This window comes from Vicugna pacos, chromosome 8 (assembly GCF_048564905.1).
Source record: "Vicugna pacos chromosome 8, VicPac4, whole genome shotgun sequence".
Lineage (NCBI taxonomy): Eukaryota > Metazoa > Chordata > Mammalia > Artiodactyla > Camelidae > Vicugna > Vicugna pacos.
Window position 1 is genome coordinate 13974523 of NC_132994.1, and position 24264 is coordinate 13998786.

General features: G+C 33.6%; 1 protein-coding gene across 3 annotated transcripts in view; it reads right to left on the bottom strand.

Annotated features, from left to right (window-relative positions):
• The window catches only part of IBTK (inhibitor of Bruton tyrosine kinase), a 79892-nt gene that overhangs the window by 35878 nt on the left and 19750 nt on the right, over nt 1-24264 (bottom strand). For 2 of the 3 annotated variants that reach the window (XM_072965539.1, XM_072965540.1), the window contains 14 exons: nt 24054-24224; nt 22436-22553; nt 22165-22345; nt 20131-20254; nt 18189-18366; nt 15420-15597; nt 13655-14254; nt 12455-12541; nt 11537-11619; nt 11417-11454; nt 10896-10992; nt 6148-6249; nt 3549-3666; nt 1011-1071 (listed from right to left, as the gene is read on the bottom strand). In XM_072965539.1, coding sequence (XP_072821640.1) covers nt 1011-1071; nt 3549-3666; nt 6148-6249; nt 10896-10992; nt 11417-11454; nt 11537-11619; nt 12455-12541; nt 13655-14254; nt 15420-15597; nt 18189-18366; nt 20131-20254; nt 22165-22345; nt 22436-22553; nt 24054-24224 — 2136 coding nt within the window. The remainder of the gene's footprint in view (nt 1-1010; nt 1072-3548; nt 3667-6147; nt 6250-10895; nt 10993-11416; nt 11455-11536; nt 11620-12454; nt 12542-13654; nt 14255-15419; nt 15598-18188; nt 18367-20130; nt 20255-22164; nt 22346-22435; nt 22554-24053; nt 24225-24264) is intronic. The other variant, XM_006214345.4, reaches the window with a different exon arrangement.

The window sequence follows — 24264 nt, forward strand, 5'->3', positions numbered from 1 at the left end:
AACCCATACACTGTTGGTGGGAATGTAATGGGTGCAGTCCCTACAGAAGACCGTATAAAGATTCCTCAAAAAATTAAGAACAGACTAGCATATGATGCTCAGCTATAACATTTCTCGGTATTTATACAAAGAATACAAGAAACACTTATTTAAAAAGATATATGCCACCCCCACGTTCACTATAGCATTATTTATAATAGCCAAGATATGGAAACAACCTAAGTGCCCATCAATGGATGAACGGATAAAGATGTAACACACACACACACACACACACACACACACACGCACACGGAATACTATTCAGCCATGAAAAAAGAATAAAATCGTGCTATTTCCAACAACAGAGATACAGAGATGGACCTTGAAGGTATTAAGCTAAGCAAAATAACTCAAGAGGAAGAAAGGCAAATACTGTATGAGTTCACTCATAGATGGCATATAAAACACTAATAAACAAACAAAATAAATGAACAAACCAAAACCAAAACCAAAACCAAACAAAAAACCCAAACACATAGATACAGAGAACAGAGGGAGAAGGGGAAGGAGGAAAGTCACAGGGGGTATAAGGGATCAACTATGGTGACAGATGGAAGTTAAACTTTTGGTGGTGAGAAAGCTGCTGGGTATATAGAAGTAGAAATATGATGTTGTACACATGAAACATATAATGCTATAAACCAGTGCTAACTCAATAGAAATAAATAATAAAATTTTTAAAAATCCATGTTTCTGCACCATCCTGATCTTTGGTAAATAATAACAAAAGACTCCAAAGCTTTCAATAACTTTCATTTATAAAGCAATTAAAATAGATATTATTTTATTATTAAATATCTTTAATTTTGATTATTATATTTATCTGTGGAATCTGTAGAGAAATTCAATATCCTCAGTTTTAAAAAATCCTAATGTATCAGAATTCATTAGGAAGTTATTCCATTGAGAAGTCTGACCAAATATACTGCTTCAGTTGATATTGTCATTGAAAACAACATAAACCTTACCATTTTTCGGTAATACAAAGAAAGATCCTTCAAAACACCATCACTTAAAACATCAAGGGACCTAAGAGTAAGATACAAAATTCTATCTTAAGACTCAAGTAATTTAATATCTGTCGAGTTTTTCAAATGTGTAGAGACATTTTATATTGTTGAGTAAGTAAGTTTTTTTTTTAAAGCATTAATATGCCAGTTGCAGCAAATTCTTCTTGGAAGTGTGTGTTGTTATATATTTCATACACATTAGACAACAGCTTGAATAAAATTCAAACAACTCTTATAAATAAGTGATAAAACCTTTACAGAAAGAATACTATACTGACAGAATGATAGCCTATCAGGTACCTGAATTCCATTTAGAATTATCACTGCTCCCAATTACCTGCATGACCTTGAGCAACTCACTGTCTCTCTCTAGGCTTTAGTATCTTCACATGTAAAATGATGTTAGGACTAGTTCAACTGCATTCAAAGTAGATTTTAAGGAACTCTCAGATTCTAGAGAGGTACTTTGACGCATCAGTAAAAATTTAAATCAAAGTTTACATTATAAAATATATTTCAAACCATTTTTACAACTAATACAAAACAAGCATATTCAAACCTGTACTATACAGGTTTTTTTTTTTTTAACATTTTAAAGATAATTAAGTTGTGATGCTATGTCAGTTTTGATGCCTTCCTTAATATCTCTGTGCATATTTATTTACACTTCTAGCAAACACATATTTGATTAGAAATGGTTATACTTACACAAATCTTTGTTTTAATGGAAGTTATGCATGAATACTTACATAGTTATTCACCAAAGCACCTGTGACACCCTTAAATATTAGTAGTTCAGCTGACACTCCTGTCACAACATAATAACTGAACAACAGCAGTGTGACACATCATTTTCCAGTATCATATTTTAGATTGATTTGGTGCTTGTTTTACATTTGGGTTGATTCTTATCTGACAAATTGAGTAAGTTTAATTCGGCAGTGTAAGGTAAAAAAAAAATTACTATGATTAGAATTACTAATATAATGTCAGCAAAAAATTAAATTTACTCTGAAACCCTAGAGGTCCTGACACTAAACTACCAGAGGCATTTTGAGATGATATTGTCTAATATCCTCTAACATTAATTTGCATTTGAAAGGCATTTTTCACAAAATAACAAAGTATTAAACTGTCAAAAGAATTTCCTCTAAACTGAACCCTTAAATGGCAAATTATTAAGGATCTATGATTCACCTTTTAAAAATAGTGGAAAGCTTTTCTTTCAATCATGTTTTGCAATTAGTTTCATTAAACATCATCCTGACTTTGAAAGGTGAGTTATCAAAAAATTATTAAGATTTCTAATTCATTAAATGGATCAAGATTTTGATTATTTGGAAAAAAAGGTTCATGGGTTTTTTCATCCTCTTATGAAGATATAATAAAATCTACTTCATAATATTTTCATGAAAATTAACTGAATCTATGTAACACTTTTAGAATTCTGTCTGGCACAGTACTATGATTATTACTATTATTATGTAACTATTATATTACTATTATTTATTACTATTAATAACTACTATTATGGCAGTTAAGTGTGGGCTATTATTACAATTAAAACAAAATACAGAAGTACACTGGATACTGACTTTAAAAATGCAACTGACACCAAGACTGTAATCTGAAATTTCTGTGTTAACCAAAACAGACTCATTTTCCCATCACTAACTTAAGTGAGTAAATGTAATACAATTTTGACCTTATGCTAAAAAATAAATCTGTAACTTTATTTCATTACAAAATTCTACTGCTAAAATAGTTCAAAACAATGGAATGAAATTTCCAACATTTCTCTAATTCTAAAATGTTTATGACTCCTAAATCATTATCATTTACCAAATTATTTCCATCCAGGTAAACAATAAAAAATATTGGCTTATAAAACAGGATATATATATTCAGCTAACTTTTTCACTTAAAATGTGTCATTTTTCATACAGAATACTTCATTACTCATTGATTTCTATGTTAAGGCTTCAAGAGGCATATGAGCTTGTACTAAGACCAGACCAACTAAATTTTTTAGGCCATCTGCTACAGCCGAAGTTTGACCGAAGAATCAATATGCAGTATAGGAAATATCTTAAGAGTGAATGAACATAAAGAGAAAATAGAACTCAACCAGTAACAAATCATATGCAATTAAGTGCTGGCTTAATTAATCTTAAGTTTCCAAATGCCACGGTAACAATTACAAAATTACAAATCAAGCAAAGAGGTATAAACGCATAAAAATATATACTTGTGATAATACTGTCCCACAACTTTCCAACGTAAGCTCCACTGAAGGCAAAGATGTCTATTTGTTCACCACAGTATCTTAGCAATTGCTGGTATATATTAGGCATCCAAATACTTACGGAATCATTAAATCCCCTTACATTTTCATTTTTTTTCTATAAAGCTGGAATTTATCATTATTCACTTTTAAAGTACTAACATATCTAATATGTAAATAAGTGGTTTTGAAACTGTATGCACTCGACTTACCTTGCTTCAAGTAAAGCTGCCATATTCAGTCCTATAAACTGTAAACAAGACAGTTTCAATTGTTCAGCATTATACATTGCTGCAAATTCCAGGAGCATAGCAGCATTCTTAAGGGTGACTACAAAGAAAAAAAGATTTGCAAAATGAGATGAAAGGCATGTTACTACAGCAAATTAAACTTACTTATTTCTCAAGCTGTCAGGTTTGAACACTTAGAAGAAGGAAAACTGAAAAGTAGCTTCTTGCCAAAAATAGCTTATACTAGGGCAAATGTAGAACTCATTTTCCATTCCAATATGTCAAAGTAATTTTAAATGATTTGCCCTGAGAGAAATGAACACATATAAAATTTTAAGCAAAAGAAAATACAGAAGGTGCATTACAATGTCATCTAAAAGCAAACACCTAAGAATCAACAATTTTCCAGCTAACCTTTTTGGAATATTTTTAATTTTCACTGATAAACAACATTCCTTTTCATTTATATAGTACAGAATAGACAATCTCTCTTCCATAAAACTAAAAAGATATTCTTAAGACTAAGAGAAACTGGTGGGGAGGGTATAGCTCAAAGGGGTGGAGCATGTGCTTAGTATGCACAAGGTCCTGGGTTCAATCCCCAGGACCTCCTCTAAAAGAAAAGTAAATAAATGACCTAATTATATCCCCACCCCACCCCCACCAAAAAAGAAGAATTTTCAAAAGACTAAGAGAAACTGATGAAATTCTATAAAATATATTTATGTTGAGTAATACATCAGACTTTACCTGGGTATATTACATATATAAACACATACACATACTATATATTTAGAAAAGAAGTACAACTAAATCTTACCATATTGCTTTTCATACCAGTACAGAATATGGAATACTGTACAGAAGATGCTAGATTTTGTTACAATCCTTGTAACTTTATATATGAAATGTGTTTTGCTGGAGACAGTCCCAGAATATCGTACTTACTGAGCATATAATTTTGGCTTCCAAAACCTCTCTGTTCTTTTCCTTATTTATTCTGAGTCCCAGCCAACAGAGGAACACAACTGTTTTCTATACCTCTATTTCTTTTTTCCTTTTCCCTTGTAACTCATTCAAAAGTTGTAACTGCAGACAATAATAATGATCTCTGCCTCACTCTTGACTAACATGAAGTTTCAGCTAATGATACACTCAGTCTCCCATTTCACAGAAATAAAAATGGATCATATAAAAATTTGAGAGTTGTGCAGTGGGGAACAAGAATTGCCCAATTATCAGAGATGCAAATTCTGCTGAACTCTTCTCTTGCAAGGTTCTAGGAAAGATCAAGGAATTCATTAATAGAGGCAACAGTGTAGCAGGAGCCAAGAAAGACTATCCAGGGGATGCCAAGAAAGTCAACCGAACAACTGAAAATATTAGTATTTTATACCTATTGCATGTTGTGTCCTTTATTTTAATGTACGGCTGGTCTCCATACCCGAGTTTAACGGCAGCATGTACAGAGGGCCAGCTATACTCACTGTACCACACCATTTTATATACGGGACTTGAGCATCCACGGATTCTGATATCCATAGAAGCTCCTGAAACCAATACCCCTCTGGACACTGTGGGACAGTATTTCCCTTTTCTGAATGGCTTAAAAGATCAGAGTCATTGTTCTCTTTTTGATAACCAAGGAGAAGATACTCCATTCAAGAAAAGTGAGTAAATAAGACAACTAGAGCAAAGACAAACTACTAGCAACTACAAATTTGAGAAACTTGACAGGAAAACCTTTCACACTTGCTGAAGTGGCAATGAAAGAGAGCAAAGATTAGAAAGCCAAGAAACCTTTATATCAGGCTAAGGAAATCTAACCTTTATCTTAAATATTAAAATTATAGAAGACATAAGTACTTCCTATAGAAACAGTAAAGAAAGAGAAGTTAGAAGAGAGAAATGGGACTTAAAAGACTATGATGCCACCACACAGAAGGGGTGGATAACGGTGATCTCCACTAGCATACGGACAGTGAGAATAAAAAGGTGAGGGAAATGCAATCAACGTAGGATGAATCAGTTTTGACAGCTGCAATTTGAGTGTAAGGAACAAAATAACAAAAGATAACTTTGGGCTTCAAAATTGAGTGTTAAGATGACAGCCATGTAATTAACTGAAATAATAAACAAAGAAAGAAAGAAAGAGTTTAGAGAAAATAAATGTGTTTTGATCAAATATATTAATGGAGTGGTTACACAAAAGTTCCAGCAAACAGCAGGAAAGGGGTAGCTAAACACAGACTTACAGCCCAGGGCAAGGGTAAAACATTTCTGCTTTCAAACTCTCATCCTTCGAATTCCAAAATAAATTTCACGCCATCTTTATTAGTCAAGGTTTTATGGCATTTCCAAAAAAATTAATGTATTTCAATTCTAAGATATACATGTTTTCATATATTAACACCTCTGAAATTTGGATGTAAATTATAAATAATGACACAAAATAGTTTAAATGTTTGTTTCATGATACAAAAATATGCACTTTACCAAAAGGCATCATAAAGTCAATAAAATACAGTGAATCCTGGATCAACCTGAAAACACATTAAAATTCTAATTTAAAAAGACTCACGTTTTTCACTTAATGCTACTTCACAGATCTCTTTTAATCGCGTTATGAGAAGCTGATCAGCCACCACAAGAACACTACAAACAAAATCCACATTTTGAGATTCTAAAAAATAAAAACAAAAAGGAAAACAAATGTCACTCTTTACTATTATTTTGTAAACATTACACCTAGGAGAAAAAGTTCAAGTAATTAAGACACTATGAGAGACAGAACTGATTATTTTCTAAATGTTGAAATGGCATGTATGACAAACAGTAATAGTAACATCAAAATACTTCTATCTTCTAGGTAGAGAGCTGAAAAAAACAACACCCAAATGCCCTGGGACCATAAAATGTACAACTTGAGTTGATCTTTTTCAGTCTAAAGGGCCACTGAAATGCTTGACTTATTTAAAAATCTCTCACGTTATTAGACAAACATTTCTCAGATTAACAGAGGGGAAAGTCAAATCTCATCATCAAAGGTAATACACAGGTACATGTTAAATAGTTACATATATGTTAAGAACATACATATACATACAGAGGAGAGGGGAAGGAAGAAGAAAGGGAAAGGTGATAATGCTCTTAGGCTTCCTTGTTTAAAATAAAACTGGTCATCTAAGAGTACTTTTTTTTAAACTACAGTAATTCTTTAATTTAAAAGAAACTTGGTCCAGTGTACTGTTAACGACCTTAAGCAATGCCCTTGAGTTACTACAAGAAAAATAAGATAAATAGGAAAAAACCCCAATACCACTACCATGTGAAGAAAAGAAAAAAAAAATGGTTAAAAAGGGAAAATGAAGTAGAAAAGCCAATTTTTAAAAAATGAGGGAGAGGCGAAGTCATTATAAATGGCAGGCTAACGACTACTTCCAAAATTCTTCTCCTCTACAAAAATTATCAAAAATCAACTCTTGTAGAATTCTAGAAATTAGCCAATGACTTGCAATAATTTAGGGAACACTGAATCCAAAAAAATGGCTGAATCTTGGTAAGAGAGTGAGCTTTGGGACTCTGTAGTTTCTGCTATGTATATCCTCCTCTCCTCTCCCCCACAACAGTCTTGAAAACCATCAATCCTGCAGTCACAGTGGAAATGAGCAGCAACAGCCACTAGAGGAGACAGAACAGCTGGGGAGCGACATTATCAAAGAACTGTCATTATTTGACCTGTCTGACAGTTTCCTGGAAGTCCCACTAGCAGAGGTTTATTTGACCTAACTAAAAGCTTGACCAGTGTGAACAGCTTCAGAAAAGGTCATTTATTAAAAACAATTAGCAGCAACTGTTTAACATTTAAGCTGCCTGAGATGATGACAAGGGACAGAGCCAAAAAGCAGCAGATCAAAAACACTTAAAAAAAAAAAAAAAAAAAAGCTAGAGAAAAAGATGTTGTCATGACTGAACTGAAAGTGTCCCCTGAAAATTCACATGTTGAAGCTGTAATTCCCAGTGTGGCTGTTTTTGGAAATGGGGCCTCTAAGGAAGTGATTAAGGCTAGGTGCAGTCATAAGGGTAAGGCCCTGATCTGACAGGATTAGTGTCCTAAGAAGAGACATCAGGGATCTATCTTCCCCTACCAACCCCCTTCACATGGGTTCACCCTCTCACTTACTTTCTCTCTTTCTCCAAAGACACCCACACACAAGCACTGAGGAAAGGCCATGTGAAGATATAACACGGCAGCCCTGTACAAGCCAGGAAGGGAATCCTCACCAGAAATCAACCTTGTCAGACTTTGATCTGACACTTTCAGCCTCCAGAACTGTGAATGATAAATTTCTGCTTAAGCCACCCAGCCTATATGATTTGTTATGGCAGTCTGTGCTAATACTAATATCCATAGGGGGTTTTGAAAAATTTTAACATATTCCTGTGAATCTAGAAGGCCACACAAATGTGGAGGGCTGTGCAAATGCCCAGGAAAATACTTAAGAAATCCCAAAACTCTTACCTCTGGCTGAACTTGAGAATCTGCAAAAGTAGGAAATAAAAGCTAGGGCAGAGTTGTACACTGCCTGCCTAAGAACTGAAGCCATGCCACAACACAAAGAGCCTCCAGGCAAATGCTGAGAGATTTACTAGTTTAGGCCTGTAAGAAAAATTCTGTCTAATTATTAGCTGACCACTAAGCTGATCAAACAGAGATCTCAGTGGGCACATATCCACAAAGAATATCAATTTTGCAGAACTAGTTCCAAAGAGTCACTAAATGAACAGCAAAAACAACAAACCCTAGGGAAGGAGGAGAACCTGATTTCAACAGTTGTTACATTATGTCATTTAAATATGCCCAGCTTCCAACAAAAAATTATGAAAGATGAAAAGAGATGCAAGTATGGCATATATACAGAAAAAAAGCAGCTAAGGGAAACTGTCCCTGAGAATGCCAAGATGCTGAACTATTAAAACAAAGAGTTAAAATCAACTATTTTAAATATATCTGAAGAACTGAAGTAAATCACATCTGAAAATCTAAAAGTACGACAATAATGTCTCACGAAATTAAGAATATCAATAAAGATAAAAATGATAGGTCAATGGAGATTATCTAATCTGAGGAAGAAAAAGAATGAATAAAAATAAACTGAGTGTAACAGACCTGTGGAATTTTATCTAGCATACCAAGATACATATAGGAGTCCCAGAAAGAAAAAGGAAAGAATATAAAGAATATTTGAAGAAATAATGGCAAAGGGGGAGAGAAGTAAAAGTGTAAAGGTATTTCACACAAAGTTGTGAATAACAGTCCAGAGATGGAAGCAACCCAACCATCTACCAACAGATGAATGGATAGAGAAGATGTGTATGTATATACATACATACACACTATGGAATATTTACTCAGCCACAGAAAAGAATGAAATTATGCCATTTGTAACAATGGACCTAGAGGATATTATGCTTAATGAAATAAGTCAGAGAGAGACAAGTACTCTGTTATTACTTATATGTAGAATCGTGGAATCTAAAAAAAATAACACAAATGAATGTATGTAACAATACAGAAACAGACCCACAGACACAGAGACAAAGTAGTGGTTACCAGTGGGGAGTAGGAAGGGAGAGGGGCAAGACAGGGTTATAAGATTAAGAGACACAAACGACTATGTATAAAATAAATAAGCAACAAGGATATATTATACAGCACAGAGAAACAGAGCCATTATTTTATAACTTTAAATGGAATATAATCAATAAAAATGTTGAATCATTATGGTGTATACTGGAAATCAATATAATATTGTAAATCAACTATACTTCATTAGAAAAAGTTGTGATTAGTTTAAAATAGACTGTTAATATTATATTACATGTAAATCTTATAGTAACCACAAAGCAAAAGCCTACAGTAGATACACAAAAGGTAAAGAGAAAGGACCCAAGGGTGTCAAGAATACAAAATGGGGAAAGGACAGCCTTCTCTTCAACAAAGGATATCAGAAAAAATGCACATCCATGTGCAAGAGAACGAAATTTGACCCACATTTTACACCATCCACAAAAGTCAACTCAAAGTACATTAAAGACTTGAATGTAAGACCTGAAACCATAAAACTCCCAGGAGAAAAAAGGGGAAAAGCTGCTAGACACTGGTACTGGCCATGATTTTTCAGATGTAACACCATAACCACATGTAACAAAAGCAAAATAAACAAGTGATATTATATGAAACTAAAACGCTCAGCAAAGGAAACAGTTAACAAAATGAAAAGGCAACTTTGAAATCAGAGAAAATATTTGCAAACTGTATCTGATAAGAGATTAATGTCCAAAGTATATAAGTAACTTCCCACAAATTCAATGGCAAACAAACAAACAAAAACTCAATTAAAAAGTGGGCAAAAGACCTTAACAGACATTTGTTCAAAGAAGACATACAAATGGCCAAAAGGTAAATGAAAAGGAATCAACGTCATTATTTGTCAGAGAAATGCAAATCAAAACCACAATGAGATGTCATCTTAGATCTAACATCTAACAAGTGCTGATTAAGATGTGGCAAAAAGGGAAACCTGTGCCCTGTCGATGTCAGGATAACTGGTACAGCAACTATGCAAAACTGTACGGCGGCTGCTTCAAAAATTAAAAATAATAAAACTACCACATGATACAGCAATTCCACTACTGATTATTCAGCCAAAGGAATTGAAATCAGGACCTGAAGACATACCTGCATTCCCATGTTCACTGCAGCAATATTCACAATAGTTAAAATATAGAAACAGCCTAAATGTTGCCCATTAACAGAGGAATAAAGAAATTGTGTTATACACATACCATGGAACACAGAAGTACACCACTCCTATGACTAAAGACACCTGGTAAATAAAACGCAGTGTGTTGCCTGACAAAGAATATAAATGCAAAGTACACCATTCAGGTTCAATTATTAATTTTTTTTACTTCAGATATGTTAGCACAAGGGAAAAAATATGCAAGAAAGAACTTCTGTAGACTACTTGTCAAAACTATACTCCCTAATGTCAATTCTTCATCTAAACCATAGAAGTAGCTAGGTATGAAAATATTAAATCTAATTTCAACCATTATTAGTAATTCTTAGAGAGTTCATTTTCATATAAGTAATGAAAATTTTCTTTTTCATTCCTTTACTATTAGTAATCATCTCTATTGCTTATTCTAAATTTAAACCTGTTTATAACATATTTCAATTAGAGACGAAATTAAGATTCATATGATTTTAATCATTTTCAATTTTATCTTAAATGTCTAAAATGTCCTAACTCTTATTAATACCTTTTACCACCACAGCTTCATCAGTATAGAGGTAGTCCAAAATAACTTTCAGTATGTCAGAATGTATTGGCATTTCCAGAGCAGCACAACTGGAAGCCTAAATAAAATAAAGTAAAAGAATTAACTTTAAACTACAAAATACTACTACAACCTGAGGTCACTGGTATGATAAACAACAGAAATCACAAACGTAACATTTATAAAACACAAAATTAAAATGAGATACATTTAACTTTAAAATGGCTTGCAACATGAAAAAGAATCAAGAAAAACTGAGAAAAAAAAGAAACGGACTGGTATTCAAAATACAAGTCCAAATAATAATAGGGGAGTTTATTTAAGTAGCTTTTTGCAACAATTTTCATTTCTAAATGTTGCTATCTTCTAGCAGGCTTAAGCATAAATAAAGTTTGATACAAAAGAAAAACTGAGTTAAAATAGTTTTGAATTTCTTTAGTATGCAATTTCCCAAAAATATGAAGTGTTGTTACCAGCCTACATGGTTTCTACTTAAATCCTACCTCAATCCATGAGCTACTCAGCATACTATGAAAATATTCTGAAAGAAAAAAAAATTCATTAAGAATAGTAAAATGATACTAAAACAAATAAATCTGCAGCTAACTAAAACGTGTACCTACCAAGTCTAGCACAAAGAACGCACTTATGACAAGGGAATTCCTTTCCATCCACTGATTTCATGGTCACATCACATAGAAACGAACTTAAAAAAAATAAAATTTAAGTGAAGCAAGAGCACTTTCTTCACATATTTAGCAAATAAGAAAATTCATTATAGGATCTGAAGCTTAACTTTTGATTTTCTCCTAATTAAAAGTGGCAGAGAATCAACAACATGAAGACATACATAAAAAAGTACTTCATCTCCTTCCACGTTAGGAAAGACAATAATGTGTTAAAATAAAGATACTATTTGAAAGGGAAACTATGAATAGAGATAAATACTCAGCAGACTTTCTTCTGATTTTCCTTTTTCATCACAAGACAGGTGCTAATAATATGACAGTAAGCAACATCACAGTCAAAGGTCTTCAGTTTAATTATTTGTACAACCTATTCTGTGCTAAGTACTGTCCAGACACCTTTACAGTTTTTTCTCCCAAACTTTTCACCTACAAAGTACAAATACCTAAAAACAAAAATTTAGTAATTAATATGTTTAGAATAGTATGTTTACTACGGAAAAAATTTACACTAAAGGAAATACCATTCTGATGAAGAGGCATAATTATTTTGTTTTGGCTTACATCATTACCTACTTATTAAAAAACATAAAATTTGGCCAAGAAAAAATATTAAAAATTCCTTTCATTAGAAAGTAATCAGAAAAAAATGAATTGTATCAATGTATTATTGAGCAGTTAATACTCTATTTGCCTTAAGAGCTCTCCAACATTTTCAGAAATGAGTAAGGCTAGTAAAATTAAGAGGCTAGCCACCTACACATTTTGCTTCATATGTAAGTAAGGAGAGCTCTGTTTCCACACTTAGGTCCCAAAATCTAGATATGAAAAGTTTATCTTCATTTCCAAACTTACCATTTTTTCTGACTTAGCTTTTGTTTATTACCAGTTTTCTTGACAATTACATTAATTTCTTCATTTTCAAATCTGACTCCATCTAACCTATCAAGAATAGATAAACATTAACAGCTGGTGGATATATTCCCCTATGAAAACAAACAAATTAGCTCACATATGAACATGATTATGTACTTTGTATCACTTAGAAAAGTATCTTAACCCCAATTCTGTGATAAAGAAATACCATACATTCTTTAATTTTCTTGAATATTCAAAATTATTGAATATTAACATCATTACTGACAAAAAAATAAATGAAAGCTATGGCACAAAGCCCTTTGTTGTTTTTAAACAGAAAACGATGTACACTCCCCTCCTCTGCTCCTGCCCCACAACTAAGGCTATACTGCCACAGGCAACATAAATACCTTAAAGATTGGGAGAATTACAAAAAAATCTGGTTTATAATATGACAAATACTGTGTTAGGCACTTTACACATGCTATATGACCTAACTACACCAACAATATTAGGTCAGTATTATGCCTCCCTTTTTATATAGAGAAACTGAGGTTCAAAGAAATAAGAAACTTGCCTGAGCTCATCACAGTAGAGCTATGAGGCATATACAGGTCTTTCTAACTCCAAAGACAGTACACTTCCCAGAATACTACACCGCCTGCCTCTCCAGATCCATTATACAAATACCACTGAGAGTTCAAACCCACTAACAGCCTTCCCATCCTTTAATGTTTTAATCCAGGGAATCCCAGAGAGATAGCTTTACAGAAAATACAGAAACAGGTCTACGAAAAGAAAGAAGGGGGAGGGTATAGCTCAAGTGGTAGAGTGCATGCTTAGCATGCATGAGGTCCTGGGTTCAATCCCCAGTACCTCCATTTAAAAAAATGATAATTACATAAACATAAACCAAATTACTACCCCCCCCCAAAAAAGAAACAGGTCCAAAAAGGGAAGAGGAGGCGGGGAGGGGGAGGGGGAGGGAGGGGGAGGGAGAAGGTTAGGAAGAGGTAGAGAGTGGGGAAGGAAGGGGGAGAGAGCAGCGGAGAAAGGAAGATAGAAGGGGGAGTGGGGGAGGAGAAGCAGCAGCAGGAGCAGCAGCAGCAAAGCAAAGCAAAGCAGAAGAAAAACAAATAGAGAATTTTTAAAAGGCAGACAGAATGAGGTACATGAACAGATATTAAGGAGTCATACCTACTACTCAAATTACTGAAACCAAATCTCTTTGCAACATTTTGCAACATTCTTACAGGGTCATCTTCCCCAACATTTTTCACTTTTTTGGAAGATCTGGATTTGCTTTTCTGCTTTTCACTAATTGTATGAGCTTGATTATTTTTGTAAACTTCAAATGCTGTCTTCTGATTATCTTCATGGGAATTCATTTCATTCAAATGAGAATTTGGAGTGCCCTGATATTCTTCTGTTTTTTTGTTTAAATTTATTCTTGGTTTGAAGCCATGAGTTAAAAAGTCACAAGTATCTGTGTATATAAATTGTAAAAGGTATTCAAACAAGTCAGGGTGAACCTTCTCTACCACAAAGAGATGGCACCCTGCAGAATCTTCATCTTTCCGGTAAACATCTGTAAAGTCTAAAGTAGTACCATCTGAAAGAAACAATTTCTGGAAAAAGTCAGAACGCACTGCCAAAATATATTTATGTGCAGGGAAGATTCTATTGCCAACTTGAAATGTCACATCATGGATGTTATCCATTTCATCTGTTTCCCTCAGCAGTTTGCCAAACTCTTCAAAAAAGGAGGATGAGGACACAGCTGGAATTTCATAAAGGCTAGAAATAAAACAAAAATTACTTTTACTTTCAAGAAAACAAAAATAACCCCAAAGTATCCCTAGCCAATTCTCCCTTTAAAGTGTAATTTATTTTTTATTTATTAGCTTAGAAAATTTTAAATTTGGTACTTCCAAAAACCTAAGACTATTACAGTCTTAGATACTGTTATCACTCTTTGAATTTTTTTTCTATTCCTTTATGTATTTGTTTTTTTCCTAAACTAAAATGACAATTGTTTTCCTCTGAAAGTAGTGTTTTCTAATTTCTGTAAGGAAATACTAGGATATAAATTCAAATGACTCACAGAAATTTTTTAAATGATCAAAAGCATAACTAAAAACATTCAAAAAGAGTGGAGTGCTCAACCTTTTCCTCTTTTATGTCCTTTTATTTCACAAGTGAAGAAAAACATATACAAAGAAGTGAGTAAATACTTCAGGCCCCAGATCAAGTTAGAAACTTAAGGAAGTAAAGAGAAATACACACAACACAGCCACATATCAGTCTGTAACCCCAGTTCTTTCAGTACTGTAAGAATGTCATCATACCTTCCCAATCTACATTTCACCCTTCCAGGTAGGGTGACCAACCCCCGCCCCTGGTCTTCCCAAGAGAGGAGACTTTCATTGCTAAATATGGGACAGAAATGGTCAAACCAGAAGGGGCGGTCACCGAGTTCCTAGGACTTTTTCCCCCTTTATTAATACCCTTGATACTTATCTTAACCTGTCATCTCTATACTAATGTGACAGAAGATTTGCACTGAGATACTCAATGCCCTCTAGATGACTCTACACCATCTCCTCTTTTGTCATTTCTCATTGTATTGAAGGGTTAGAAATTTTTGTAAATTACACAAGTATTTATATTTCTTAGAATCTGAGAACCTAGAGTATATCACAAAGTACTAAAGAAAAGTTTTGTGTGTATATGTATATAACTTCAATAGGTTCCATAAATATCAGTTCACCAACTAAAAGGAACACATCATTTCCAATACAACAAATTCCACCTTTGAGTTATCCTGGTAACATGATTATATGTCTAAAGTCACCACAAGACTTGGCAAGAGCTCTTCAAATTTGCTCCAGGGGCTACTGAAAGCAAAAAAAACCCAGTGATTATTCCTTATAAAAATGAAATTTAATATATACAAGTGTACCTTGTTTTAGGATCTGACTGCAAGATTGCAAAGTTGCATCCACTTGGATCTGTGCTGACACTAACAGCTCTATGAGCAAAAGTTAGTTTCTCAAGTCGAATTCTTTCATATACACTATTTATATCAGAGACACAAGATACATCTGGTGAGGCATTATGAAGGTTTGATAAAATCTCTGCTAAAAAGAAAAAAAATTAACTTCTATTAACCAAGGCTTTATTGACATTGTTAAAAAACAATTTAGGAGTATATGGAATAGAAAAACAATTGGGAGAATATGTAACTATTTTTGTATGCATTAAGTACTTTTTAAGAACTACATCCTCTCTCTCTTCAACACAATTTACACCCTATATATACTGGTTGTATTATAAAGGAAATTTTGGTGAGTCAGTTCTCAATTATCCATGATTTTATCCTCCACATTGCAACCAAAGGTCTCTAAAAAGCAAATATAGTGTTATACTACCTTTTAAAATACCTGTTTCCATTAAAAATATTTAAATTTAGCATCTTCATCTAATCTATTTATTTGCTCGCTCCCTTCCTTTCATTTATTCAGTAAATACCTGAGTGATCACCCTGTGCTACTGTGATACAGTGATTATCAGTCTATCCCTAGTGATACAGCAGTGAACAAGACAGACATGTCCCTCCATCTTGGAGTACGCCATCTAGCAGAGAAGACAGATATTAACTGATTTTATCATTACAAGTCAGATCAAGGCCACGATGAAAATATGAAATGTGCATGCAAAGAAATGATTCTGCCTGTAGTATGAAAAATGTTTAAAGTAAATAAAAATAAAAAAGATCCTTTAGGAAACTAAGAGTCCAGAGGAAAAAAAAGAACACTATAGACTGAAGTTGTAGCAATGAAACTAGGGAAAAGTAGAGATTTCAGAAATATTTGAGACAAAAGTGGCAAAACGTGGTGACTAATGGAATGTAGAGGGCGAGGAAATGTGGGATGTCAAAGATAGCCATTTACCATTTTCTTAGAAAACACTGGAAAGCAGATGCGGTAGCACGAGATCATGAATTCAGTTTTAGAACACCAAGTATGATGAAGACACGATTCTAAGGACTTCCAACATTTACCAGTTGAACCTGCATTCCGGTTACTCTCTCAAACTCAATTCATTTCAGTGTCATGGGGGCTTTACTAATCTTCCCCGACAGTCAGTTATCCCAATTTCTGTGCTCTTAAAAGACTTATGATGTGCATATTAGTATGTCTCCATGAAACGTAAATTTGTATATACATACCTACTGGCCCTGCAAAATCATGAATGTCTGAGGGGCCCATCTTATATATTTTTGTATAACTAAAACATAGCCCTTAAATGTTGACAGACTTAATTAATCTATAAAGAAATAAAATACAAAAAATCAATAAACTGCCCAGAAATCATGCTTTTGTGGCTTTATAATTTTGAAGAATGTTTATAATTTTCTGAGTAATTATAAATGCTCTTTATATGTCTTTTAGCATATAATAACTGATTTACTCATTCAACACAGGACTTAATGAGAACTACTATGTGCTAAAGATTATAGTGGAAACTTGGATTCTACAATAAGGATATAAAGACCTCATACATGGTCCTTGCCATCTTATAGTCTGATAGGAGACAAGCATTGGAAAAAGTAATCACAAAGATAAATACATAAAAACGCATAACGATAGGCTGCATGATGAGAATATAAAGGGAATTTAAAAGTGAAACAGCGTAACTAAACTTAGATTGAGGAATCAGAGAAAACATCTCTGATGAGGTATAAATTAAGATGAGATGTGAAAAATTAGGAAAGGCCCTGGACAGGAATGAAAACCTGAAGGTCAGTGTGTCTGGAGAACGGTAAGTGAGAGGGAGAGAATGCAAGAGGAGTTCTGAGACACAGACAAGGGTCAGAGCCAGGGGCCTTGTAGGCCATGTTTAGGAAGTGAGGGAACCATCAAAGAGTTTTTAGACACAATAATATTAGGATCAGATAGTAAAAGCTCACTCTGGTAAGAGAACAGATAAAAGGAAACAAGAGTGGAAATAAGAAAGCTTATTTTTTGCAGTACACATGTGATATGATTTGGGCTGGGGTGGGAGCAATGAGATGTAAAGAAGTAAATGAATTCTAGTTTTTCTGGAAGGAAAAAAAAATCAAACAGATTAACTTTAATTTTCAATAGTGGCATCTTAATTAAAGCTATCCTCTATATTAGTCAAGGAATGAATAAAACTTCTAATTATTCAGCAATTATTTAATAAAACTGGTACTTTTTAAAATTCTCAATGAACAAAAAAACTTTATTCTTCCTGTGATTTTCGTCTAAGTCCTAAGATATCTTTTAAATTTTTAGTCTTATATATACAAATATGTAAAATAAAACAAAAACAATAACAAAAAAACAGAGCATAAGCCAATCAATTCTCAATGTGGGGAGAGAAAAAAAAATAGCTTGAAAGATGGTTCAAAACCATCTAGGGAGTTTTTTTTTTCCAAGGCTAATGATTGACAAAAATGAGCCACTGTTACTGAAGGGAAGGTACATGACCTCAGGGCATACTGAGACAGATAAAAGGATGAAAACTCCAGATTTAAGTGGCTAGAATTCCCTTTGTTTACCTGTACACACACAAACCAAAATCAAAAGAGACACAGGGGTAAAAACCTAATTATACTTGTCAATTAAACCTAATGGCAAATACTTATAAAATTAAACATTAACTAAAAGGTACCCTTATATGCCATTCACATACATGAACTAACCTTTCTTTTCAGAACTCTTTCTTTTTTCTTCAAACCATTTCCCTCTAAATCCCTCTCCATCTCGTGTGACAAAAAGAATTTCATTTCTACTTAAAGCAATATCAGAAATGAAGACTTGGCGTGGATAGGCCCATCGACACTGCTTCAGAGAACTGCTGACTGATCTCCAGCAAAATACCTAAGATAAAACCAAATTACATTGGAATAGAAAGCAATATAGCATCTGAACAACCAAAAACTGAAACCAAGAGATATTATCTCTAAAACAGAAGCTCTGATCAATATGTTCCAATGTTCATACTTTCACAGAAAAAGATAAATATTATAAAAGTCAAGATGGTTTAAGGAACTATGTCTTTCAGAAAGTGTACATCAAGCAAACATGAAGCACTAAAAATGCTTCAAAGACACTTCTCAAGTAATTTTCAGTATTACTTGTTTGGGGCAAATAGATCTGCAACAAGGCTAAAGAAAAACAAAAATCTTAATGCTAAATCTTGTTGTAATACCATCTATTTACAAAAGGAATGAAAATCACCGTATGAAAATCCAAACTTTACTTTCAATGGAAAAAAAAAGAGAGAGAGAGATGTATGCATAACTCAAATAACTAAAACAAAATTTTAGAGACAGAAAAATCATCACAGAGTTCAATGGCTTCCAAGTGGTTCTGCAAAGCCTAGAGTTCCTGAGAAACGACTCAGGGGCTGCTGCTCAGGGATGGAGAATGATGGGAGAAGGGGGCTGGGCTTCCCAATCCAGCTTTATCCAGAGCAGCAGCCCTTTTATCTGCTTCACAGATTGGCGTTCCAAGTAAGATTTCATTTGAAAAATTAATACTGCTGATTTTTAAAAGTTCAATCCCCTTATAATTAAGAAACTTAGAGCACAGAATGATACCTGCCAAAGTCTCTCAAAAGTTAAAGGTACACAAAAAACAGATTATGCTGACTGATTCCTTAGAGCGTGATTTTCATTTTGACAGGAAAGTACTGAATTTTACAGGGAGTAAATACCCACAGGTATAAATAAGCTAGATCCTTATTAATGTAAATGAAATACATTCCAAAGTCAAATGTCTTTATATTCAACTTTTCAAATGTAATCCCATGCCTCTGGTTCTTCTATTAGTACAAATTAGATATCCACTTCTTAAATATAGTTCCCTCTAATAAAATGATCAACTATAATAGATTTATGTCTGTAATGTACCAGTAGAGGCAGCTTTTTGATTAATCCTTCAATTTCTAAAATGTCAATTTTTATAGCACTTCATAAACCTCAGAGAACATTTTTTGTATGTTTCTATTTTACAAACAAAAAGCAGAAAGCAATCTGTATTTTTCTAGTCAGTGTAAAATTTTTTCAGTGTTTTTAATGTGTAATATACATATTTTTAATAATTTTATTAAATAAAAATTAGAATTAAATTTAAATAAAAAGTAAGAGATTCTTTGTATAGTGATCTAAAACATTATCTCTTATATATGATAGTAATAATTTCTGCGTCTATATATTATGTGTATATCTGTTTAAAGCCCAAAATTTTCCAATTATGTACTGAATTTTTAATACTGTCAGCTCAGCTTTTAGTTTTTTTAAGAGTAGTTCTATGACTCATATCTATGCAATTCAGTGTCATTTCTCAGTACTCAGTGTAATATTAAATAACGCAGCAAAATCCCTTATTTCTATTTTAAGTATAGTAAATTAAACTACTGTTTAACAAAGCAGTACTGTGCAACATTCGTATAATGTCATATTTTGCTTTGAAAAACCAGCTCCAAACTAATTTGGTACTGGACATCAAAAACAAGTAGGGAAACAAAGTCAACAGAATTTGTCACCATCACAACAATACATTTCCACATTACCAGGTCCCCTACAGTCATCAACTGAGAACAAGATTACTGTGCTTTTGTGTAAATATATATATACTCACCCTTCCAGCTCCGTCCATTGCAAGAATACAAATTTTCTGACCCCCATTTTCTTTCAAATGTTCAGGATCAACCTTGTATTCCATATGCCCCCCAGATACAAGAACCTTTTTCAAGTTTAGTTGTCTGGGTGGATAAAAAAAATCTAGATTAATATGCCCTCTAAAATACACAAGCTCAATTTTAAAGAAATTACTATTCAAACAATAATTCAGGGTGATTATTGTGAAAGGTGAAATAAGACAATTTGGCCTTCGGTATCCTTAGTCCTTCCTTTTTTTTAAGTTTCCTACACAAGGCCACTTTTTTCTTTGGCAAGTCCTTCTCGCCCAAAAGCCTCTACCTACACAAATACACACATTAAATACCTAAAACCCCACTTGCTCAGGTACACAGTCACTCTAGATTAAATAACTGATAAGCTAAAAGGCTCCTAAATTTATTTGCATTTTAACAAAAAATTTAAACCTCAACACTAAATAGAAATCCTCAAATTCAAATATGGAAAACCTTAAGTAAAGACAGCTACTATAAAAATCATCAGTACTGCTAATTTAATAACTCATCTACTAGCCAACTCACTGTCATTATATCTGCACATGATGCGCCTACAGCATGGTGTGAAACCTGCCTGCTACTACTCCAATAACTGTCCTCTCTTTTAGGTATACTTCCTGTATTTTTTTAAAAAGTTTTCTTTTCAAAATTACTGTTGTAGCAACCTATAACAAAAGAATTTTCTTAGTGAAAACTTGGATGTAACTGTATTTATGTAATTTAATGTTATCCAGACAAGTTTTAAATGTTAAAAACAAAACCTAACTTCACACAAATCACCGCATGCTCAGAAAAAACCTAGTCAGTTCTAACATGTATGCTCACATTGAACTGAAATATGGCCTATAAATGATAACCTTCCAATTGCTACACATAGAAGTTGTGTTGATTGATGGTTGACATCTTCTGCTCATGAGCTAACCTCATGGATGGTATCTGTTTATAAAGCTACCATCTGATTTGCATTAACAAAAGCACATTTTGTTGCATTTCAACTTAAATCACCCATAGTTTTAAGTTAGACTGCTACCCTCTAGAATTTCTGCATACTTCTGCTTCCACTAACTGAGCTATTGTATCTGTTCAAAGATCTATTTCTCTATTCGTATTTATTACTACAGTTATAAAGAAATACTATGTAAACCAATGAAATATTAGTCTGAAAAGAATATTTTCTATAAAGGCTGAATACTTTTAAATAACACTAAATATGAGAAGTAAAAAAAAATGCTGTCAAATCAGGTAGGATTAATCAACTATATTAGACTCAAAATGTATGAAAAATATAGGATTCTGCCCTTAACTTACTTTACAATTGTTTTTAAGGACTTGCTCCTTAAATCATTCAAAATGAAACCAGAGGTAACCTATTCTAAGTATGGTTTATGCACAAAAGACAGGGAACTTCAGCTGATGGAACTACCTAGACTTAAACCTTAATGTCAGGATTCCCTGCTTTAATTTAACTGACATTTTGATTAGACAGCCAATTGCCTGTTTACTGCATGTTACTACAGTGTGCTTTCAGATAATAACTGACTATACAAAGGTAAAAAATACACCAGTTAGGTATAAATATTTGGACTGAGTAGAGGGTCCACAGTATATGATTAACTATTTTTTTTAAAAATTAGTGTATAACACATAAAAGACTACACAGGAACCAATGAGGATTGTGTCATGAACCAAGAATTACAATTAACTGAGTTCTGTGCACCTGAAGCATAAAAAAATGGGAACTTACAGGTCATATTTAACTGTTATTTGGAAATACTGTTTTATAACCTACAAAGATTTTTACATACATTCACTGGATGTTTGCCAAAAGACTAAGATTATCAAAGGCAAAAACTGACTTTCCCACCATTCAATTTTCTCCATTTGACATTTCAGAGCTTAGCATAAAGCTGATACTCAGACAGCTGCCGGAAGAGTTGAACTATCATTAAAGTATGTTTCTTTCCAAGAAATACACATACTTAGAAGCCATCTTCTTGCACTGATAGTCTGCAAGTAAGTAAATATCTCCCCTTGTGGTGACACAGACAGTGGCCCCATCGCTGGCAGCAACCAAAGACAGAGCGATGTCCTTATGATGAAGGGCAGAGACTTGACGAGGAACAGTTACACATTTTTCTCCATTGGGATCTAGTAAATAACCTAAAAAAATTGCACAAATAAACAAATCACAAAGTATCTGTTTTAAGAACCCAATTTACTTTTCAGATATTGTCACCACAGATTTCTTACCCAGTTGTCCACCATTTAGTCCCATAGTGTAAACAGCTTCTCTAGTCCATAGCACTGTATGAAACCTGCCCGCTGCTACCCCAATGATCGTCCTTCCTTTCAGATATTTTGCTTGCATCTATTCAAAAGACAAATAAGATTTCAGTTGACGTATCTAAGAACTAGTACAATTTTTCAAAGACTCAGTAGACTAAGGGAGCAAATATATGGCAAACTTGCTCCAGTACCCCCTCAAGTACTAATGGCATTTGTTGCCAGTAAATCTCATCAGTAACAATGAGACCCAGCTTTTCTAAGAACACAAGATATTTTGATGCAACCACTTCAAGGCAGTAGTTTTAACATATAAAAAACTGACGTGGTATAAAAACAAAATAATTAAACTTGTTAACAAGCAATACATAAAACAGGCATTCTCATACTTATTTGAAAATAGGGTGCTTTTAAATTTGACATCTCAGTCTCTCAGTAGTGACACTACAGTCTGAACCAGATGATTCTCTGTGGGGGATTTTGTTGTGTATCGTAGGAGGTTTAAGCTGTGTCCTTGGACTCTGCCCACCAGATGTCAGTTGCACCACTCTCACCCCGTCACCCAGTTGTGACAACTAAAAATGTCTCTAAACACTGCCAAATGGCTTCTAGGGTACAAAACTGCCCCCACTTAAGAATACTGGAAATGTCCGTATCAACCCAGAGGTCCAAGGTAGCCACACAATGAGAATAAACGTGGAAGTAAAATCTACCATTCCTAAAGAAGTCTACAAAATGATTAAATATCTACAAATCCCACAGCTTTTTGGGGAAAATGGATCTTCTAAAAAGTACCACCGATTGGTGACTACCTCTAATTACTGTGGAGTAATTCCTGTTGATTCATTAGACATCCAGAATGGGAAAGTACTGGATCGTAAAGCTTCTTAATAATAATAATTAAAAAAAAGTATTTCTAGTAATAATTTTAAACCCAGAGAATTAAACCAGTGAAGAAATTAAACACCTGAAATGCAAAATTTTATGAGTTGAAAACACATTAGTTATGGGAAATGATTCTAGGAACATATTAATTTAAAGCACTCGTCCCAATCTTATGTACTAGATCCCTGAAGTTGAGGAAAGGGCACCTTCTTATGGCAGTTGTGCAAATGGAAAGGAGAAAATAGAAAAAGAACAACGGCTTTTGGATCTATGGTCCCTCACATAAACTTGCCATGTGTGATTTCTATGCAGGGATAGATTGAACCATGAAGCCAATAAGCTTAAGCTTCTGGGTGACTCACCTACATGGACCATTTTTTATTTATAAACTTATTTTTTCTTAAGCACGGCCTCAAAATTATTTAAGCTTCAAACTCAAAATACCAGGATCCCTATCTGCTTATGAACACTTAAAAGTTGAACTGAAGGTGGTGTGGTGCCTAATTTCCCAGGTGCATTCTTTCTTACTCTAAATAAATGCTAATTTGTACTATGCTTAATTCCTCCTGGGAAAATAGATACCATTGAAGAAATACATACCACGGAGTATAAGTAAAATACACTGCTGTCAATACCTTCCATCTTTTTGTCCATATAGGTTTTATAACAAATGGTCATCTTACTGTTTAAAAAAGTTTACCTGTCTAGGTACACTGCAACTGGAAGGTGGAGGAATGATTCCTAACTGATGAAAAATGTTTAGACCAAACGTATAAACACATCCATCTTCAGTTAGTACAACAGTATGATCCTTAGCAGCTGCCACTTGAGAACAATTATGACCACTCAGTCCTTCCACAAGCCTAGGGACCTACAAGATAAAATTAACTTTACTATATTACATTAGCTAT